Raw genomic sequence first — 22,000 nt, 5'->3', positions numbered from 1 at the left:
ATTTCAGTCAGGAGGTTTTGTGGAAGGGCAAAGCGTTTTGTCAACAGTGATAAAGTTTCTTAAAATAGTAAGACAATCCAAGTAAGTATTTCTCTACTTTGCACATAGGAAGATAGAGATAATGTGACTACCCACGATCACACACCAAATCTTAGCCAGAGCTGGGGTTATGAAGAATGTTGCTGATGAAATAAATTCTGACCTTTTGTTAACTGAAAATAAGAGTTAGGGTTTTGGTGAACGTTTGTGTAGCTACATTTAAGCAGGTAACACCTTGGATACTACAGTGGGTTTTATCTACTCATCACTAGTGTCATCTGCTTACAAGCGGAACGGTAGTACAGTGGGAATCCTTTATTACTGTCTCTTATAACATTTTGTATACAGACCCCTGGAAACTCTTTATGAATACCTCAGACCTCAGAGATATTGCGGGATCGTTTCTAGACCACTGCAGTAAAGCAAATAACGCTGTAAAGTGAGTCACACGAATATTTTGGTTTCCTAGTGCATATAAAAGTTATTTTTACACTATACTGTAGTCTGTTAAGTGTGCAGTAGCATTATGTCTAAAAAAATGTACATACCTTAATTAAAAAATACTTAATTGCTGAAAAACGGTAACCGTCACCTGAACCTGAAGCAAGTCATAATCTTTTTGTCGGTGGAGGTTCTTGCAAAAAACACAGTATCTGCCAAGTGCAGTAAAGTGAAGCGCAGTACAATGAGCTGTGCCTGTACTCCACATGTATTTTAAGTATTGGGGTTTCAGTTAATTATTTTTTCATCTCCAACTCTATTGAAATATTTGGCTCTTCCCCCCACACCCCAGAAAATCTAACAAATTCAGAAATAAAAAGTCATTGGTTATTTATTAAATAAACTCAACGGAATAGGAAGAATTATGGCCTTTAGTAGATTCTCCTTTGCCCTTTCTCCCCCAGTCTGTTCCTCTTTTTTGATATCTTTTTATTTCTTCGTGGGGAAAATTTTGCTATCAGGGAAATAATACTAATGCTTTCAAGTTGCTGGTGGCTTGGATCTTCTAGGAAGTCATGTTCCCTGCCAGCCATTTAAGATTGACAACTAGCATTCAATGACAGTGTCCACTCAGAGATCAGTGCCTTAAAAAAGAAGAGGAAAGAAATTTGGCAGAAGAAATACTAGCATACTCCCATTTCCCAAAAGATAGACACTCTGCTGCTTTGGAATTCCCTTCATAGTGAGCCAGCATCTGTAAGTGCCGCCTGTCGTGGGGCTTATCCTGGTGGGAGGCGGTGTGGTATGGGCTTTGCATCAGGCCCAGCTGGGAGGTGGGTAGCCCTCCCCTCTCACAAGCTGTGAGAACTTAAGCAAGGGGCTTGTCCTTCTGTTTCCTCACTAGCTGAATGAAGCTAATACCTCTTTAACTGGGGAAGAGTAGGCATGCTGTATGGAAAATGTGTATTTTATCAAAAAGTAGTCGTGGCTTTTGTTGTGTTGTCATGCCAGCGTTTTTTGTGCTACTTTTGGGGTTATGAGAATAGGTTTGCCTCCCTGGACACACAGTCTTCTTGGTGGCACCATTTCAAAGGAGCATGACTTGAGCTGGGCAGAGCAGTTCTCTGCTGTGCTTCCAGCCTGGACAGAGCCACCAGCTGTGTGTCATGTACACATAACTGGATGACTCAAGCAGCTAGATAAGCATAGAGGTCTTTTTCAGATGCGATCTGACAGCTTTTCAGGGTTAAGATTGACTACAGTCATTAAAGGAAATTTAGACTAGTGTATAGTTTCTTGATGGTAGAGTGATGGCTGTGTGTTGTGAACTTCGTAACTATATCTTAGTTACACATAACTATATCTTAGTTACGTGTATTGAACCCCATCACTGTTTTAACTTAATTCAGTGATCATCTACAACATGTTAAAGGTTTGTCATTTTACACTAGCCTTTTTAATCTTAATGACAGATACCTCTGATTTTAAATAATTTAGCATAAATTCGAACTAACAGAACTTAAAAATAGGTCCTTAAGTAGTATTATAAATCCAAAAACTAAAATGCTGTTGGTTGGGTCATAGTTGACAGAGAGGGACTGTGGAGTGGCTAGAGGCAAGAGGAGAACTAGCAGGGGCTGCTACCCTGCCAGCCTAGGGAAGACAGACTTCAGGAAGGAGAGTTGGGACAGCGGGTCAGGGGCTGCTGCTGATGGGCCAAGTGACCATTGGCATTTGCAGCGTGGAACACGTGGGCCTTGGAGTGCCTTTGAGGAAGAATCGAAGACAGAGTTGAGACAGCTCTTTGAAGTGGTTTCCTGGAAAGGGAGCAGAGGGAGAAAGTGGGAGCTCCAGGCGGATGTGGAGTCAGGAGAGGTGTGTGAATTTTTTTCCCTAGATGGAAAAAATAATGGTAGGTTTATATGCTTGTGAGAATGAGGGAGTAAGTACAGAGGGAGATGAGTGGAGGGAGCAGGAGATCTAGTGCTGCACTGTGCTTGAGTAGGTGGGAGGGAATGTGGTCAACAGGACGAGTCGAGGGGTGGCTGTAGGAGCAAGGCTGGCTCCTGTGTAGGGGGAGGGGGAAGGGGCCCAGATGCAGGTTGGGATGCATTTGGGCTGAATTCTCTTCTGATTGCTTCTGTGTTCTCAGTGCAAAGGAAGTGAGATCAGAGCATGCGTGCAGTGGGGGAAGAGGAGAGGCTTTGCCGAGGGGTGGGATGGAGGGGGTCTTTGGGTGTTTTAGAAGCTAGTTTAATGTTGAGGACGGAGAGAGGGAGAGAGAAAGTAACCCCAGCCTGTCCAGAACCAGAACTTGGAACTTTTTGTATAGTGCCTAGGTCCCCATATGTGTGAGCTTCTTTAGCTAGATCATACTTCTGAGTCACCTATGGGAAAATAGTGAACAATTCATGAAAACTTGAAAAAGAAGCCCATGCCCTCATCTGGACCTTCTGCGTCAGAATTTGGAGAATACACCCTATACATTTGGTTCACCTTTTACTGATTCTTTATTCGCCAGCAACTTTCAAATTGGGGCAGTTGAGACAAGGCCCCCCTGCCGCCATAGAGCATTTTGAGTTTTATAGAGTTTTGTAAAGTAGAAAATAAGGAGGAATAAAAAGAGCTAGCATTCCTTCATTCCAGGCCTTCTTCTCAATATTTTGTATGTATTATCCTCCTCTGTGAGGTAAGGACTATTGTCTTAATATTGCAGATTTGGAAACTGAGGCCCAGAGACGTTAAGTAACTTGCCCAAGGTCATACAGCTTGTAAGTGGTGGAGACAGGTTCTGAACCAGAGGGTGTGGCTCCAGAAGCTGTGCCAGTACCCACTGTGTACTCCTGCCCCCAGCGTAGTGGTGACTTTATAGTAGGCACTTTGAGCCCGTATGTTACATAAACTCAGGAAGACTTTAACTTGGTTGAGCCATAAGCCTCCAGAATACAGCTATTTGATAATATGGTCTTCATGCCCACACAACCTGTCAGTTCTGTTGTCTCTTCAGTTTTTTTCCTATCTACAGAGGTTCATCTTGAGATGTTCTCGTACTGTTCAGTCTTCTGACCTCATGCCAGACCCTCTTAGGTTCTGCAGCCTTCTGCTCTGTTGCCAGTTGCCTCTTGAGCCAGGGGCCTCAAGACAGGCAGCCACTTGCTGGTCTTAGATGCCTCGAGGGTGTTGCATGTATTATAGCCACAGTCCTCACCTCTCCCTGTTGTCATTCAGCTGCTTCTGGCTGTTTTGTCACCTCCCTGTCCTGGTCAGTATTTGAGCATGCCACTTCTGATGCCTAGCTGGTTCTAGATCCTGGCTGCTTGACAGGGAGGAATAAAGAGCAGAGAAGTGACCTGTGGGTCTAGGAGAGTGTAGTCTGGGTGGGCTGTGGAGTCTCCATTGTTGCTATTGAAAACAGACAAGAAACCATTGGTGGTAAAAGAAGTGAGTGGAGAAAATGGATCTGCTGCCTAGTGTTCAGAGAGAGAGAGTCCTCTGGTGCTCGAAGGCAAGCCTGCTTTAGGGGTGCAGGTTTTCTAGGGTTGGGGGGGGTCTGTGTCCCACAGCAGTGGGAGCCGATTGTGGCTGGTCCCCAGACTACCTTGGAACACTGGTGTGGAGCGCTCGGTTTTTGCATACAGCTTCCCAGCTGGGTTCTCAGGCTGACGTCCTGGCTCTCCGCTTCAGCGTATTTGAGTATTTATTCCGTTAAGGAGTAATATAGACTGAACACTTGATAAGTCTCCCAAAACAACTTTCTAGTGCCATTTGCAACCCTTGTGAAAGTAGAGGTGGCTGGTCCAGGAACTTAAATGTGTCTTGGGTAGTTAAAAGGTGCTGTGTGCAGTGCAGTTTCCAGGAAACCATCATCCTCTGTGTTGGCCTGCAAGCGGTGCCGCTTTCCACGCCAGTCCAGGCTGCTGACGGCTGCAGCCCAAGGCTCTTTCCTGCTTCATCTCCACATTTGTGAAGGCCCACGCCCTGCAGCATGACCTCCCTTGGCTCCTGAGTCCTAGATGTGCTCTTGTTTGTTGGGGAAAATGTATTCCTATTGATGCTTGGTTTAGAAACAATTTTTTAGACACAGTGGAAAATTCACTTTAATCTAGAGGTTGAACAGAATGGATTGTCCCAGAAGATGATTTTGTTATTTTTCACAAAATTTTAGGAAGCCTTTCTGATTTGTGTTTTACTTCATGTAATTAAACTGTTACTATAGATGATGATATAAGTATCCTGTTCTTCTAGGTATCCAAATATATCTTGTGAGTTGCTCACTTCTGATGTCTCCCAGATGAATGATAGACTGGGAGAAGATGAATCCTTGCTAATGAAATTATATAGCTTCCTCCTAAACGATTCCCCCTTGAACCCACTACTTGCCAGTTTCTTCAGCAAGGTGCTAAGTATTCTTATCAGCAGAAAACCAGAACAGGTAAATATTGTTTTCCAGAAGGTAAGTATCAGGGCTGATCATCCCCCTGAGATGATCCCCTCGTGATTTTGTTGCTTCAGTGTTGTGAGTGTGCCTTAAGTCCAGGTTCTATGAGAAAATCTATTTAAACCTTCAGCATTCTAAATGCGCGCAACTTAACACTGACGGACACAGTAAAGAATGTATTCTAACTTGACATAACTTTTTTCTAAGTGCCTTGCATCTCAGTTTTTTAGTATCCTTTGGTTTCTTCTTTGACAAGTAGTTAGAAGCATGAGAATGTTGGGTATCCATTTGTGGAGATTGCATCATGGTGCATGCTGAGCAGTCAATTGAGTGTTCGAGTGGAGTCTTAGTGACTTTATGGCAAAGTAACAGTTGTTTATTTTTTTCTTTCCCCTAATGATGATCACACAGGAAGCTTGAATAAGGCTTTCCCATAAATCTAATTGATGATTGGTTATGCAAACGGTGATTGTTTTTATTTTGATTCCGCTCAAAAACTGAAGTGTTTAGCTTGAGACGTCTGAGTATAGGCTGTCGTGTACTTATGTAGCTCTGCCGTTCCTGTCCAGTAGTGTTTGACAGAAATTCATACCTCACTGTGATGGCGAGAATCCCCCGCCCCCTCTCCTCCTCCCTCTCCTTTTTCCTCTGGTTCTTTCCTCCCCACAGCCCCCTCCTTGTTTTGTTCTTAAACAATTCAGATGTACTTGGGAACTTTATTTTCCAAATATCTGTTGTATGTGTAGTGATTCTCAAATTGTGGTCCCCAGACCACCTGAGAATTTGTTAGAAATATAAGTTCTTGAGCCCCACCTCACATCTACTGAATCAGACACTCCGGAGGTGGGGCCCAGCAATCTGGGATTTTAACAAGCCTTCCAGATGACTCTGATGCATGCTAAAATTGGAGAATTACTGCTCTAGTGGGTATTGGTGTGAAAAGGATCCGCTTAGCAGGAGATTGTGATCCACTTATGGAAACAGGCACCCAGAGAGCAACGAGAACCTCAGAGCCCAGGTACAAACAGACCAGAGTGCAGCGAGCAAGACTGTGATAACAGAGGTGCAGGTGGTCACACCACTTGGGCCTGGCATCCTTCGTGGTGCAAAACAGGCTCTGTGACCCGTCCTTGCTGTCAGCAGACATGGAGGGACTGGAACTATTTTAGGCCCAGTACCTGTGTTGTGTGCCAAGGCGAAGTGGGTCCATGTTTTATTTTAGAAAGACAGGATCGTTCTTTCGTGTTCTTAATTAAGCAGAATGACCTTCCTAAATGTGTTGGAATTGAGGTTCTTTTTTCTTAGATAATAATCCCCAAATCATGATTACCCTAATACAGATTGTCTTCCCCTTTCTGCTTTCTGATGAGAAATAACAATTCTGCTGACTGTTTTAGGAAAGTGCAAGTCATCCCATCAACCCAAGCTACTAGTTAGTTCCAGATAGTTGTAGCATTATCGAAACAGGTCTTCCACCTTCATCGTGGTTTTTCTCCTCACTCTGTGCTAAGGGGACCCAAATTTGTGGGTCCTGGTTTTCAGTATCCCTTTAATATAGAGTGAGAATATACTTGAAGCTTTCTGAGGCTCTGAGTATTTGCGTTGATCTTTAAGGGCAGACGTACTGTCTCTGTAAAGATGATGGCACATGTCAGACAAGTGCGGTGAGAAGGGCCCCAGTCAGTCTGTTGCTTGTGCTTGGTTCAGGACTCCTTGGATGATAACAACGGGGGTTCGATAGCTCTTGATCTTTCTTCTACAGGAACAGGCCAAACTGGGCCCCTCTCTGTCCTTTTGAGAATTATGAGTTTAAATAAAGGTTTCCCATCACATGATTAGTAAGATTAGATTAGATTAGTAAGGATATATGCAATTGCAAATAATGAAAAAAATTCAGACTCAATCTGGCTTAGCCGATACAGACATTTATTAGCTTGAGGAGCAGGAAGTCCGGCTGTAGGGCATCTTCAGTGTTGGATGGTTTAGCACCTCAACAGTGTCATCCCAGTTAGGACATCTTACTGTCCTTGCTGTGCTGTCCATGGCATTGGCTGCGATTTGCGCCTTTGAGCTCCAGATCCAGTGCTTTTGCCACTGAATCATGCAGTATTTTGGCCACTTGTGACTTTTCCCTTCTCTCTTCTCCACTGTGCTTTTAAAAACTACTGTGTGACTCAGTTGTGAGTGGATTCATTATGTATAACTTCTTGAAGATTTACATGACAATGGCTAACCTCATTGTCTAGAGAAGCAGCGTGAGAGGGTTAATCCTGCATTTACACTGGTTGTGTGAAGCGGTCTTAGTTGTCATCTCTGGCTACTAGACTTCTTCATGTGGGGTAATGGAAGGGTCGTGGCTTTAGGGGCATGCAAATCTAAGTTTAAATCTCAGGGCAGCCACTTTTTAACTCTAGCAAAATACTTAAGCAGTCTGAGCCTTGGTTTCCTCATCTGTAACATTGAATTAAGCAACCCCACCTGGCAGGTTTTTGAGAGACTTCACGAGACTTTGTTAGAGCAGCTGCCACACCAGCCATGCTGCTTCTGGGACTTTTAAATAGATGATTCGTGCACACGGACAGAAATCAGAAGGTACCCGAGGGTGTACAGGACAGAACGGTCTCCCTCTTCTTCCTGCACAGAAGAGGCCCAGGTGGCAGGGCCATAACATGATTACTGTTTTCATGTGCTCTCAGTGTAGCTACAGCCTCTTGCACGTTCACCCACCTTGTGTTAATCTCATCCGGTGAATTGCTGAAATAAAACCCAAATGTTTCTGAGTTAGCCACTTTGGCTGAGGTAGAAATCTTTGTTTTGAATTTTTTTCTCTTGCTTGCTAGAGTGTAATTAGGATTTTGAATATTTATTCTGCATTTAGTGCGAAGTCTAATAGACTTGCTTTTTGTCCATAAACTGTTAAATGGTATAGTCTACTGCTCTTTATAGGTGTATTACATTTTTGATCCTCATTCTTTGTGAGTTAATAATGAAAGTGTGCAGAAATAAAAGATTCTATTATGGTGTATTTGTGTTAGGGAACATGTGATAATTTGGCAAAATTGTTCTAAGGGGTTTTTGAATATTGTAACAATTAACAAGCTTTCTGATTTGACATCGTATTACTAATTCAACATTTGCCAGTCCTTAACTTAAAGTGGTGGTGGGACTTTGGAGAGGGTAGTTAGAGGGAATAGGATTGAAAGCATTCCAAAGTTTATAGTTCCCAAGTTACGTGTCATTCACTTTTGGTTTGTTCTCCTCTAGATTGTGGATTTCTTAAAGAAGAAACGTGATTTTGTAGACCTTATTATAAAGCACATAGGAACTTCGGCTATCATGGATCTGTTGCTCAGGCTCCTGACATGCATCGAGCCTCCACAGCCCAGGCAAGACGTGCTGAACGTGAGTAGAGTTATGACTGTCGTTGGCTGGGGTGGGGAGTGGCACCTGAGCTGACTGGGCTGCTGTGCGCTGGGACGGGATTCCAGAGGATTGGTAGCAGAAGGTTGTCTGGGAAACTGCGGGGCGAGGGGAGGGTCGGGAAGGAAGGTTGTTCCGAGAGAGGATGAGAGGCAGATCTTGCAGGGTTAGGATTCCAGATGTGCACATCCCTAGGTATATGGGATGTTTCCTCATCCAGCCCCTTGAAAGAGGGGATCCTTCCCTTTGCTGATTTGTGTCTCAGCGGGAGTGGGGAGGTGGAATGGGTTGAGGGTTAGTCTTAAGGCGGGTAAGAGCTGCAATAAGAAGGTCAGGAGCTGTAAACCTCGTCTGACGGTGCTCCGAGGCTTCTCTCTTAAGAAGATGCACTGCAGGGTTCTCTCTGAAAGTCAGAAAGGAGAGGTGTCCATACTTCCAGGGAATCAGGCTTCAGAAGAAATATTCTTCTCGCGGGTACCTAGATGCACAGGATAAGAGGGAGAATGGAGTTTACTTCCAAAAGGGTACATATTTTAAAATTTAGAGAGATGGTTATTTTAGGATAGATGTGACTCTTGAAGAGCTGTCATAGGTGAAATTAGGGTGGAAAGAGGGGAGGTTGTGAGTAACTTAAAGATGAGGTTTCTCATCTGCCTTCTCTGACATCTCTCTCTTCCTCTCTTCACTGCCTTCTTCTAGAACCATTCCCCAGCCCATTCCATCTTTAATACTCATCCTGGAACCTTAGGCCTTACTCATTTCTCTGGAAATGAGTTTTGTTGAAAATGCTAGTTTTACTTAAAAGACCTGCAAGGACCAGAAGGAGAGACAGGAGGGTCTGTCAGGTGGTGTCCCAGGAAAGGGCACGTTCCTCTGAGGTGGGCAGGCATGCCAGGGCATGTGTTTGTGTGAGGGGGTGGGGTCAAGGCTGGATGTGTAGAACCAGGCAGAGGTCTGCGGAGAACCATGGTTGAGTGTACCTAGTGAATGTCCTGGGAGTTGCCTGTGGGAAGGGGCCCTAAACTGGGATGCTGGTTCCTTTTAGGTGTGTTTCTATGTGAGTCTGTTCTCAAAAGAGGTTGAGGATTCCAGGGAAGACTGTTGAGGTTGAGGGGGAGGATCACCTTGATGTTTAGATTATTATAGGGAGAAATTATTCAGTATGGTTTCTTAGAATTCCTTTGGTCACCCATTTCGAAAAGAATAGATGTGCTTCTGGAGGGATCTAATAATAGGTGGTTAAATAAAAGCACAGGTGGTTGAAGGAAAGGTAGTTAGAAACTCCTGAATGTCTTACTTTGATTTGGAGGCCCACTGTGGGGAGATTAGTCCAAAAGTGAGCTTGGAATGTAGGTGCTTGTTAATAACCTGTGGAGGCAGTAGGGGTCAGGGCCTGATTAGTTCACTGCCCACAGCTTCCTGCTTTCTCCTGTGGTGGTCAGTGCCCCCCGCCCCCAAACATGTGTTACCAACCTCTGTTTTAGGGCATTGCTCCTCAAACTGTGGTCCCAGACATCACCTGGGAGCTTGTTAGAAATCCATCAACTCAGGTCTCACCCCATCCTGCTGAATCAGAATCTGCATTTTAACAAGATCCCTGGGAGGATGGTTCATGTGCACATTTTAAAACAGATCTTAAAATATAAAGGGCCTCTACCTTTGTGGTACCCGCCTAATAGCTTTTGTTTGCCTTTTCGTTTGGCTTGTTCTCCCTAAGGAGCCTGGACAGCCTCAGGGTGTCTTTCTCTATCTTGAGCAAATTGTGTTTGATTTCTTGTCACCCAGCACCTCCCTCCGCAACCCCCCATCTCCTTGAACAAAACTTCAGGGTTTTGTGTGTGTGTGTGCCCCTTCTAGTTGGCGAGCACCTTGTTTATTATGGCGTTTCTCTTCTTGTGGAACTAACGTTACGCCAGCTGATTTTTCATTTATTCTTCCTTATTCTCATCCTCTTTATATTTCCATTCAGAGTAATATCTCATATAAAGATTAAGAAGAGATTGTCCTAGTCATGGTAGCAGCTCTTTGCTAATATGTGTCGGGGCTGATAAACTCTGCTTCTATGGTGGCTCTCCCGCCAATCCATGTTTCCTGTGGTGGTTTTGGTTTTGGAATCCAAAAGTTCATCATGTGTTTTAACCGAGAGGCTTGATACTAAATATTGTTTTTCTCAGTCTTTCTGAAACTCTCTTAAAGTGAATACTCTCTTAGAGAAAATGTATAAATTCCACCCTTTTTACCCCCTACCCCTACCCCCAATAACCAAAATACAGACCCTTTTAGTGCTCAGTGTCTGGGAATTACTCCCAACTAGGAAGCTGATATATAGAATTTTTGTATGTGGGTATTGTAATTTGGGGAGTAGTTGGTACTGTTGGCTACTGTTAAAATAATATATTCACTGCCATTTTCCTTGGGGGACTTTTAATTTCCTGTAGTGTTCAAAGTCCAGAGAAACCTGTAACATTCTACTTAAAATGTGATGGATATTTCCAAGTATGTTAATCTTCATTGGGGCTTGAACAGGAGCCACTCATTGCTATGATTACTTCTACAATGTGTTTTACAGTGGTTAAATGAGGAGAAAATTATCCAGAGGCTTGTGGAAATAGTTCATCCATCGCAAGAAGAAGATGTAAGTTCTCTTGTGTGACTATAAACTTGATTTAAAAAAAAAAACCGTGTTTATTTGGGCACAGAGCATAACTGTACAAGGCGTGAAGGTAGAGAACAGGTAGAACAGCGATAATAGGGCATTCTTAAAGTTGACAATTTTCTAAACACTAAAGGCTTTAAAAAAACATTACATTTTGCTGATACCCAGAATATTTCCAGAAACATGAAACAGCAGGCTGTGGTTCTAGCACTGTCTTCTTTCTAGAGCTAGGATTTCAGGCTCAATCTGCTTGCCTTTGTTACAAACCTCCTCCATCCACACTTCTTTTTCCTTTTATACCCATCTTTAGCCCAAATGACATGGCCATGTCTGCATTTGTTTTTTCCATTCTGGCTAGAGCTTTCCAGGTAGCACAGCAGGATCTTGGTCATCGTTGAACCCCTGGAGTGATGGGCTCTTGGGGATTGTACTTCCTGGCCCAGGCTTTTGTGCTCTGACAGGTTGGTCTTTGTTCTGGTGCTAAAGATTGACGTGACAGTGGGGTGGAAGCTCCGTGCTGAGGGATGCCTGTCACGTGGAGTCGCCAGGACCATCGGGTGTGCCTCTAGAGGATGCTGTCACTACTTCTCTCCTGCTCTCGTTGCCACCTTCAGTGGTGGGCTAAGCCGTATGGAATCGCCAGTATTCAGCCATTGCTGCCTACAGACATGACAGTTCCATACGGTTCAGCCTAATATCTGTGAAGGACTTGGTAAAGGAGATGCAGGGTGTGTCATGGGTCACAGGGCGACTTGTTGTACACCTCTAGATTACAGGTTAATTGGACATTGGGCACCATAGAGGACTAGTGCAAAGGAAGAAGTCTGTAGCCAGAGGATATTCTCTCTCACAAAGGTGAATTTTCTATGGAGGTTATTCTAGCCTCTTCCACTCTAGTCCGTTCAAAAACTTTTGGTACCTGGAGATTATCTAAAACAGGCTTAAGAAAAAAAAGAGGGGCCGGCCCTGTGGCCTGGTGGTTAAGTTCAGTGCGCTCTGCTTTGGCGGTCCAGGTTCAGTTCCTGGGCACGGACCTATACCATTTGTCAGTGGCCATGCTGTAGTGGCGACCCACTTACAAAATAGAGGAAAACTGGCACAGATGTTAGCTCAGGTGAATCTTCCTCAATCAAAAAAAAAATAAGAGCTAACCATTAAAGGGGCTATTGATTCCCCATCATTTCCCTTGAGACAGTGCATCATGTGCTCCTCTGCAATATTGTTACTGTTGACATTCACGACGCATTCCAGTGTGTACGTGTACTGGGTGCTGGAGGGAAGGAGTGCCAGAGTGTGACAACCCCTGCTTGGAAGGAGCCTTTGGTCTGGTTGGGCTGATAATCCCTGCTCCTGTGGCTGGGGTGTTGGATGGTTCCCAAGCACATTTCTCATGTGATGCAAGTGTGGCCAGTGAAGGCCATGGAGAGTGCTGACAGGAGCATGACCCTGCCCTGTTCACAGGCAGTACGTCTCCATGGACAAGGCTTGCTCCTCACTAGGTTCGTGTTCTTGAGCGGAAGAACTTGAACTTGTTTGCTCTACAGGATATTACCCCTGTCTGCACGGTGCAGGAGAAATGGATAAAGATGAAGCCCAACTCTACAGCAAGTTTTTTTGTGGAGGACAAAGCATTTGGGGGCATCAGCACCTTCCCTACTTGACTTGCAAGAAAGTTAATTTTGCCTTTTGGACAGTCCTGTTGATACTTATTTTGTATTAAGTGATAAATTATATGCTAAAATTATATGCTAAAATTATCCTGACCAATTTATATTTATTAAGGAAATGTTAGGCTCCTGATTCCAGTTAATGGATTTTGATATCCTGGTGTGTGTGGTCATCTGTGCTGGGATATCACTGTTTTACCTGCACCAGGCACACACTGCTCAGTCTGCAAGTTATGCTCAGTGCCACATGCCACAGAACATGACGTATTTGGGCACTTAGATTTTAGAGCTTTCCTGTAAGGTAAACACGGGGCACTGGGAGAAGATGTAGTATTTCTAACCATTTGGTATATCCCATAAAGCTGTATTTGCCTTTTTCTTATAAATCAAAGAAGTGCGTGCATCTTTCTATGCTGATAAAAGTATACATTTGGAGGATATATTTTTTCAAATGTTCAATTGCATACAATTTTCCTTGCCAGAACTTTGATCACATCTCCCTACACATAGTAATATGTACTGTGCAATATTGTGAAGCTTATTAGCCTGTCGGAATGAAATACTTATGCTTTTTATGTGTATTTCTTTTGAGCTAGACTTTTTACTCACTGCAGCTTATAATCAGTGTTAATTTGTGTTATTTCTTAAGCAATTTCCTCCTTAACTTTTTATTATAAGTTTGACTTCTGACATGTTTTATAGTTAAAATTGTACTTTTTTCCTTTAGCGTCATTCAAATGCATCACAGTCACTTTGTGAAATTGTTCGCCTGAGCAGAGACCAGATGTTACAAATTCAGAACAGTACAGAACCAGATCCCCTGCTTGCCACTCTAGAAAAGTACGTTTAAAACTCTGTTCTTGTTCTTTCATATTGGTGCTGTTTGATGTGTTACCATTGTGAGTGGTTGGTAAATGTTCCCTGTGTGGGAACCACGTCCCTGGAGAATGCCCTTGGGTGGGTGAGAAGGCAGGAAAACCTGCTTACCTGATCTCAGCCATTGTGAGGCCCAGGGGAGACCTGCAGGGTAAGAGTGGAAATAAATGGCATTTGCGTGCAGACTTTGGACTTTTGCAATAGCTGTAAACCGGAATCCTGTAACACCTTTGTTAGGTGGGTAGCTGCATCGTGACTTCACTGCCTCCACGGTGGAGGAGACAGAGACAGGGCCTCTCTCTGCTGGAGAACAGTCTTATGTACAAACTGATTTGACCCACTTTAGTCAACAGTTTTTATCAGAAGCTCTTCTTAAGGTTTACTCTCCCTCTACAGCTGACGAGGGGCAACCTGACTACCTGATTTGAAGGGTTGCACATCTTGTGTGTTTCATTTCTTTGTACTGCTTCTGCCCTTAGTTTTAGACAGTTCCTTATGAAGAGCCATCTCATGTTTAGGCGGAAGACAGCTTGAGGATGGTGTGCTATTTTGAAATTTGTGAATGGCCAATCTGTGTGTACTAGTTTTTCTAGATTCGCACATTTTCAGAAAGAATATTTACCGTCAAGCATGGGCATACGTTGGACCTGCATCCATACAGCTGGAAGTTATTTTAATAAATGAAAATCAGGCATTTCCCCACTTTAGATGAATAATTGGAAAGAGTGCATACAGTTAGAATTGTTAAGTACAAATGACAGTCTTGCTTCAATTTATTGCTAGTCGTTTTTTTTAATGACTTTGTCAGTCCTTTTTTAGTCCTCCTGTATATTGAGGCTCATTTGGCATCTTTTGGCTTAGCTATCTGGAAGGCCCTTTTATTGAAATAAAAAATTTGTGTGTATTATTTACTTGGCAAGCGTGAGACAAACAAGGAACAGATTAGAGACAAGGTATCTTGTTGTAAACTCTGTCTTCTGAGAAGTCAAGTTGTATGTATTGTAGAATAGGAAGGAGTTGACTAGTTCTCCAAAGTAGCAAAACTTAAAAGAGATTATCGGCTTTGGAGTAAAATGTCATTTTACCTGCCTCATTTCAGTTATTCTTGGCAGTGTGACACACGTACTCCTTTTATAACATACAGGACATTCCACATTCAAATACTAATAATCGTAGTAGTGTTAGGTTTAACCATGTAAAATTGCCATTTGAGTAGCTTAAAAAAGTGTTGAATATCAGCAGTTTCATATGGTTCATGACAGCACTGTCCAATAGAAATATGAAAGTCACGCGTGGGCTGGCCCAGTGGCGCAAGTGGTTAAGTGCGCGCGCTCCGTTACGGCGGCCCGGTGTTTGCCAGTTCGGATCCCGGGCGCGCACCGACGCACCGCTCAGCAAGCCATGCTGTGGTGGCGTCCCATATAACGTGGAGGAAGATGGGCATGGATGTTAGCACAGGGCCAGTCTTCCTCAGCAAAAAAAAAGAGGAGGATTGGCAGATGTTAGCACAGAGCTGATCTTCCTCACACACACACAAAAAAGTCACATCTAATTTTAAATTTTCTAGTAGCCTCATTAAAGTATAAAGAAAAGGTGAAATTAATTTTAATAATATATTTTATTTAATCTAATAGATAACAAAATACTATTTCAACATATATTCATTTTAAAAAGTATTGAGATATTCTACATTCTTTTCTTTGTGCAAAGTTTTAGAAATCCAGCATGTATTTTACACTCAGGACAGGTCAGTTCAGACTAGTTACATTTTGAGTGTCCAGTGGCCACGTGTGGTGAATGACTCCCGTCTTAGACAACACAGCTTTGCCTTGAATGTGAGATTGATCAGTAGTAATCACTGAGTTCTTTAGTGCCATCAGCCCTCTGTTCACACAACTCTATTTGAACCAAATACGGGATCTAGCCATTGGAGCCTTCATACACACTAGCTGTTATATTTAGGCTGTCTTTAGTCCTGGATCAGGCAACTGTAACTTGATGCAGATAGGTACATGCTTAGAATTGACATCGTTAAATATTTGTTGAGAGTAAATTTCTTCAAGTACATGGACCTGATGAGTCAGGGGCCCCATGATGTCACCGAGTTAAACCTTCACTGCACTTAGCAGTGAGGAGACTTACTCTGTAATAGTGCCTCTTCCCACGCTCTTCTTTTTATTTTTTTAAATTTTATTTATTTTATGAGGAAGATTAGCCCTGAGTGAACAGATGCCAGTCCTCCTCTGTTTTTTGCTGAGCAAGATTGGCCCTGGGCTAACATCCATGCCCGTCTTCCTCTACTTTATCTGGGATGCTGCCACACCATGGCTTGACAAGCGGTGCATCGGTGCACGCCCAGGATCCGAACCTGTGAACCCCAGGCCGCCGAAGTGGAGCACACGCACTTAACTGCTGTGCCACCAGGCTGGTCCCCCAACACTCTTCTTGAGAACGAGAACCAACCTCTTTTAATATCAGACGTGCTCCCACATTATGGTGGTTCTTTTAGTATCTGTTGATTGAGAAAATACACAGTGACAAAAGCTTCTATGAGTTTAGTAAACTTTTATTAATCATAATAGCATCTTGTATATATTTCATGTTATTATATAATAATGTATAATATCTATATATATTTTATAAATTATTATCTAGTAATATAGTAATATTATATTAGATTACCTAACTTACTATAAAGCCAAACAACCCATGGGTTTGATATCACCGTATATATAAACACCGTTATGTATAAATAGAATTGTAGGCTAGCACTTAAGGAAAAGTTTGTGATGAGCTAAGGTTAAAGAGAATGGTAAGGATGGGTAGGGTACAAAAAGGTCTCTGAGAAACTAGACTGAAGTGTCAGGTAATGAACATCAGCTTGGGAAACAGTCTGGGCTTAAGTTGAATATATTCAGTTTAGTGGCTCTGTGGAGAATTTTGAAGTTCAAAAATTCCTTTAAAGACAGTTATCAGGGTTAGACGGTACAGCTCTAAATTCTTGATACTTACGAGGTTAGAATGAGTTGGAGTTTGATCCCAGTTGAGCCAATTAGTTTATAGAAGTGAGTCTTGCCTCTGACTGCCCCTATGACAACAAAGGCGAACTATTGTCTCAAAGGCATGGGTAGAGCCCCTGGATGCTCCATGTGTCGAACAGCTCATGTCATGGGTTTACTGATGCTCATCCAAGAACTCCATTCTTTTTTAATGTGAAAGCGAATATATTTTCTCTTGCATGTAAATAAACGCCTTATTTAAAGAATATGAAGAAATTCCGTTTATCCTGTTTGGTAAGCTCAGTCCTTCAGTTTATGATTTCTTCTGTATTTGGTGATATTTGTATGTTTAGATAAGACTCAGAATATGGCTCAGCTACTGTGTTGCATCTTGACCATCAAATTTTTGCTGGTTATTTTATTATTTTTGTCCATTAGTAAAATGCTTTCATGGTTACAGTATACTTCCAATTTGATGCAGCCATGAAATAGTGAGGGCCTCTTTGTTAGCCACTCCCTTTAGGCGTCAGTATTTGTGAAAGTATGACACCGCTGTCTGATAAGTAAGAACACTACGATCAATCGATCGAGAAGGTGGACATCCACAGATGGATGCCGCATCGGTAGCCCTCTACCTGGAGTGAGGCTGCTATCTGAAGAATATACGTATTTACTGTAAAAAAGCCATCTGTTTTCCAGAGCACGATCCCCAACCTAGTATTTATTTTAGAAACTGCTGTGTGTTTGGTGACTTGTACAGTACTGCTTTGGGTAGAGGTCTCACAAGCAATTTTAGGGCTGGTCTGGGAGTACTTGAAGGCTACTTCCTGCAAGGGGATTCTCTGAAGTTAAGTTAGATACCAGTTTTATTTGCTTCCCTCACATAGAAAGATATCCTTTCCACTTGCTGCCCTAGCCTGGCAAGGGGTGATCAAGGGAACTGGTGTTGGGATACAGTGAGCACCACTGTACCTTGGGATGACGGGCATTTCTGCCAGTTGAGAAATAGGGACAACCCATTGTATGTCATATTGAAAGGGAGATTCCATTTCTTAATCCACATGGATTCTGAAAATTACTGAGATCCTAAGAAACTGAGGTTTTCCTTGAGAATGTCCATATAAATTTACCTAACAGGTTACTCTTGTGTTTTACATTAATTATGACCTTGCATGTATATGGGAGAGGTGTAATGGGAACAGCCTGCAGAGAATACTTTTTGGGCAGTAGTTTAGTCAAATCCATTTTATTGCTACCATATTATTTTGATTTACCAAATTTTAATTGTAGAGTAAAATGAAACAGTTGATCTTTTCTTTTACCTGTTTTAGATCTTTGTTAATTATACGTTAATGCTTTTGTGGGAAAACATTTATGGGCTCTAATTAGCCTTTTTGAAAAATTCCTCTCCTTTTGTGAGGTTAAGAGTTCTAAGTCTTAATCACCACCCCCAGCCACCACTAGCACCAGCACCACTGTGGTCTGAGTGAGGTGACTTCCAGTCTTGAAATACTTGTTGGCTGTCAACAAGATTGGCAAAGGCAAGCAAGGCCCAGATGATTTTGCTGAGGGGAGAGGGTAGGGATATGTATATATGGGAGTGTTACATTTTTAATAAACCAGATCACTTGCCGACTTTAATAAATGTATTAAAAATAAAATATTGTTAAGTAAAACAAGTACACTGGTATAATACTTATCTTACTGGTAACATGATCTTTTTCTCTGAAGTTGTTAAATGATGTTAAATTAGCATGTGACTATTAATTTGTTTTCCTAGGCAAGAAATTATAGAGCAGCTTCTATCAAATATTTTCCACAAGGAGAAAAATGAATCAGCCATAGTCAGTGCAATCCAGATACTGCTCACTTTACTTGAGACACGACGACCAACGTAAGTTTTCCTGTTATCTTCTAAAATGAGCCATTTTGTTTTGCTTCTGGAGTTTTTAAAAGCTAAGAGTTAGGTTGTTGGTTGATAAGCTACAATATCATGCCCTTGAATTTCAGGTGCTGAATCTTTTTCTGCCGTATAAACTGTAAGTTAGCTTTATGTGCATGTGATATGTATATGTAGGGATGCAGTTGAAAAATCTGGTTTGGCGAACGCTATTTATTGGCAGTATTTGCATTCTAGTCATTTGGGTCTTTGTAGTAGTTATGAAAATGCTACTGTATAATAAGTGCTACAATAAACAAACCAAAAACATGTATAATGGCTCAAACACAAGAGAAGCTTGTTTCTTGCTTATGAAAATTGAAAATAGGTGTTCCTCCTGGTTTCCTCCAAGTGGCAATTCAGGGACTCTCTCTGTCTTGTGATGCTTTCCTACACATGCTAACTTGAGGCCTCAGATGGTTTTTTTCAGGGTTTCACATGTGAGGGCGGTGCAGTTTATGAGGCTGTTTTAAAATGGATGGGCAGGTGGCTTGATCCCTTAAGGAAAAATCTGTGCTGTTTCAGAATCAGAAATATAGTGTGTTTTTCCCATGTATGTGCCCCTGGACTGGCCATTTAATGTTTGTCATGTTATTCTTTACAGATTATGTCCAATGCTAATTTACTTATTAATTTTCAGAGTTTTCTGGTTGTTTCCTGGAGCATGAGAATTTGAAGAGGTGTGTATATGTAAGCATTCCAGGAGTATGTGGTTTAGAGATTATGGTTTGTATTTTCTTACTCACTGTTGGATCTATCCAGTAAACCAGAGGGCATGAAGAGGAGGACAGAAAAGGTCTGCTGTCAGCATATGAAAACTTTGGCCATCCAAGGTTTCTGGATTTACTTTTAATGATGTCATTTTGTTTTCTAGCAAAATAGTGAACACAACCTTACCAACCCCTGCTTCCCCAATTCCTGATTTCTATTCCTGGTTTGTTTCATCTTTGGTTAGTGATAATGGAAGGGCAGTGTGGCCGCACTGTTCAAGTATGTTGTAATTTGGGGATTGTGTCTGTGTCTTCCCTGGTAAATCATATTTTAAATTATGTCACCAATAACATATTAATCAAGTGGTTCAGGACTGTCATCTTGTAGTCACACTGTGGAGCAATTGCACCATCTCCTAAAATGGTTTAAAAGCACATGAAGTGATGCTGTGAGGTACATACCAACTACCCTGACTTGAGAAAGGAATAAATCTGAGAAAAAGGATACGTTTTTGTGTATGGAAGAGGAAAAAAAAACACACAGTTGCACAACTTAGAGCAAACAGAGAAGATATAAAAAAAGAAATGATAGAAGGAAATTTCTGACCAGAAGGAGCTTGCCTGAAGACCAGAAAGGTTTAGCAAATACTAAGCAAGATTAACTTTAAAAGGGAGGGGCCCAGATCTTAGGCTTATCCTGCTGAGATTTCTGAATCCCATGGATAAAGGGTAAATCGTAAAAGTATCTAGATGGGAAAAAATGGGTTAACTGCAAAGCAAATCAGATTGCCAGACGTCTCATTTGTAAAGCTAAATAAATACTGAAAAACAGGGCCGGGTTGTGACCCTGCAATACTGTTGTTGATGTGTGAGGGCAAAAGAGACATTTTCAAGCATACGAGACCTCAGTGTTGCATCTGTGTTCTGTTCCTGGGGTAAATTACTTGAAGATGGACTTTACCAAAGCCAAACAGAAAATAAGTTAGAATAAAGAACTTCAGATGACGAAATATATTGGTAAAAGTGATGATAAATGAAATGGATAGAGATGTGAAAATTAATATGACTGTAAAAGTTAAATGTTAAGAATGAATAATTAAAAAGTCAAATATTGAAAAACCAGAATAAATTCCAGATCATTTTTTAACAAAACTCAATAAATAAGGAGAAGGGGTAAGTTAGTGCATATTAGTTTTTATCTTATACTGAGGAACTGGGGTACTTTTATATGCAGTTTGTTTTTTCATCTTGAAAAAATTATATTTTTTCATCTTTATAAAATTATAGTTCGGGATATGTTTTTTATAAATGTAGAAAAATAGTAGGTTATGACCCTCACCTTAGGGGCCAGGAGAGCAAAGAAACCCTGAGAATTATAGACACAAGGGTAATTTGCACACACCTGCAAGCCCTTCTCAGGAAATAACTGGTGGTAGGGCGAGAGACTAGAGAAAGCTTCCCTTGCAGAATAGGCCTGAGGACATGAAGCAGCAGTCTTTGGGGGAAATGCATGATTCCCCACCGGGGTCCTTCTCCATTCTTGCTGCTACTGAGTAAAACTCTTAAGCCGCTGAGGAAAGAGTAGCAAACCCTGTAACCCTAAAGGCATAGGTGGAGACCATTTGCAGTGGGAGCAAGGGGCCATAAAAAACACTATCCTGTGGGAGAGGCAGGGACATGTTCTGGGCCCAGACTGTTAGAGTTCCCCTACTGCTGAGCTAAGGGCAGGATCACTGAAAAGGACCGACCCCTGAGACCCAGGGACACTTCGGCTGCTGGAGACTCAGGCTGAACCAGAACAACAGAGCATTTCTCCCCACTCATCCCTCTCCGAGCACCCCTCTCCAGGCCTCCAAGCGACCAGTAACAGCAGCAGTCTGTGGATGGAGGAAACGCTAGTGTGGAAAGGAGACTCTCCAGGCACAGGAGCAAGCTTAAAAGGAAGAACTTTAGCTAAGGGTGGAGCAGACATCGAGAAAAACTTGGCAACCCAGCCCTAACTGTAAATACAAAGTAACTTGAGATGAATTTGAAGTCTAGCACACTGAGGGAAATGTCATAGCAACAACAAAACCCAACCTAGCTCATATGCCAACTGATAGAGGTTGATTCAAACCCCGCACTAAACACCTAGAAAAAAGGGACATGTCTGTTCCAGGCAGAGATACTGTTTACATCAGTTTCTGCTTTCCTATACAGGATGTCCACCTTTCAACCAAAAATCGCAAGACAAACAAGCAAGATAAAAAGACCCCCAACAAACTCTGAAGAGAAAAAGCCATCAGTAGAACTAGACTCGGGGGCCAGCCCGGTGGCGCAAGCGGTTAAGTGCGCACATTCCGCTGCGGCGGCCCAGGGTTCGCAGGTTCGGATCCCGGGCACGCACCGACGCACCGCTTGTTAAGCTATGCTGTGGCAGCGTCCCACATAAAGTGGAGGAAGATGGGCACAGATGTTAGCCCAGGGCCAGTCTTCCTCAGCAAAAAGAGGAGGATTGGCATCGGATGTTAGCTCAGGACTGGTCCTCCTCACCAAAAAAAGAAAAAAAAAAAGAACTAGACTTAAAAATGTTGAAATTATCTGACAGGGAATTTAAAATAACTGTGATTAATATGTTAAAGGCTTGTGGAAAAGGTGGACAATATGTGACCAGATGGAGAATTTAGCAGAGAGCTGAAAGATCATATGGAAATGCTAGAAACGAAAAACAATAGAAATGAAGAATGCCTTTGGGCTTATTGGTAAACTTTGACATAGCTGAGGAAAGAATCAGTGTAGGACGTTAGAAATTACCCATACTGAAATATGAAGAGTC

At 42.3% G+C, this 22,000-nt stretch overlaps 1 protein-coding gene across 8 annotated transcripts in view; it reads left to right on the top strand.

Annotated features, from left to right (window-relative positions):
* Positions 1 to 22,000, top strand: part of PPP6R3 (protein phosphatase 6 regulatory subunit 3) — a 133,521-nt gene that overhangs the window by 54,474 nt on the left and 57,047 nt on the right. For 7 of the 8 annotated variants that reach the window (XM_058526205.1, XM_058526211.1, XM_058526208.1 and 4 more), the window contains 5 exons: positions 4,726 to 4,912; positions 8,183 to 8,320; positions 10,908 to 10,973; positions 13,389 to 13,501; positions 18,317 to 18,430. In XM_058526205.1, the coding sequence (XP_058382188.1) occupies positions 4,726 to 4,912; positions 8,183 to 8,320; positions 10,908 to 10,973; positions 13,389 to 13,501; positions 18,317 to 18,430 (618 nt within the window). The remainder of the gene's footprint in view (positions 1 to 4,725; positions 4,913 to 8,182; positions 8,321 to 10,907; positions 10,974 to 13,388; positions 13,502 to 18,316; positions 18,431 to 22,000) is intronic. The other variant, XM_058526212.1, reaches the window with a different exon arrangement.

The sequence above is a fragment of the Diceros bicornis genome, chromosome 31, assembly GCF_020826845.1.
Source record: "Diceros bicornis minor isolate mBicDic1 chromosome 31, mDicBic1.mat.cur, whole genome shotgun sequence".
Lineage (NCBI taxonomy): Eukaryota > Metazoa > Chordata > Mammalia > Perissodactyla > Rhinocerotidae > Diceros > Diceros bicornis.
Note: the sequence above shows the minus strand (reverse complement) of the source record. Positions and strands in the feature narration are given on the sequence as shown.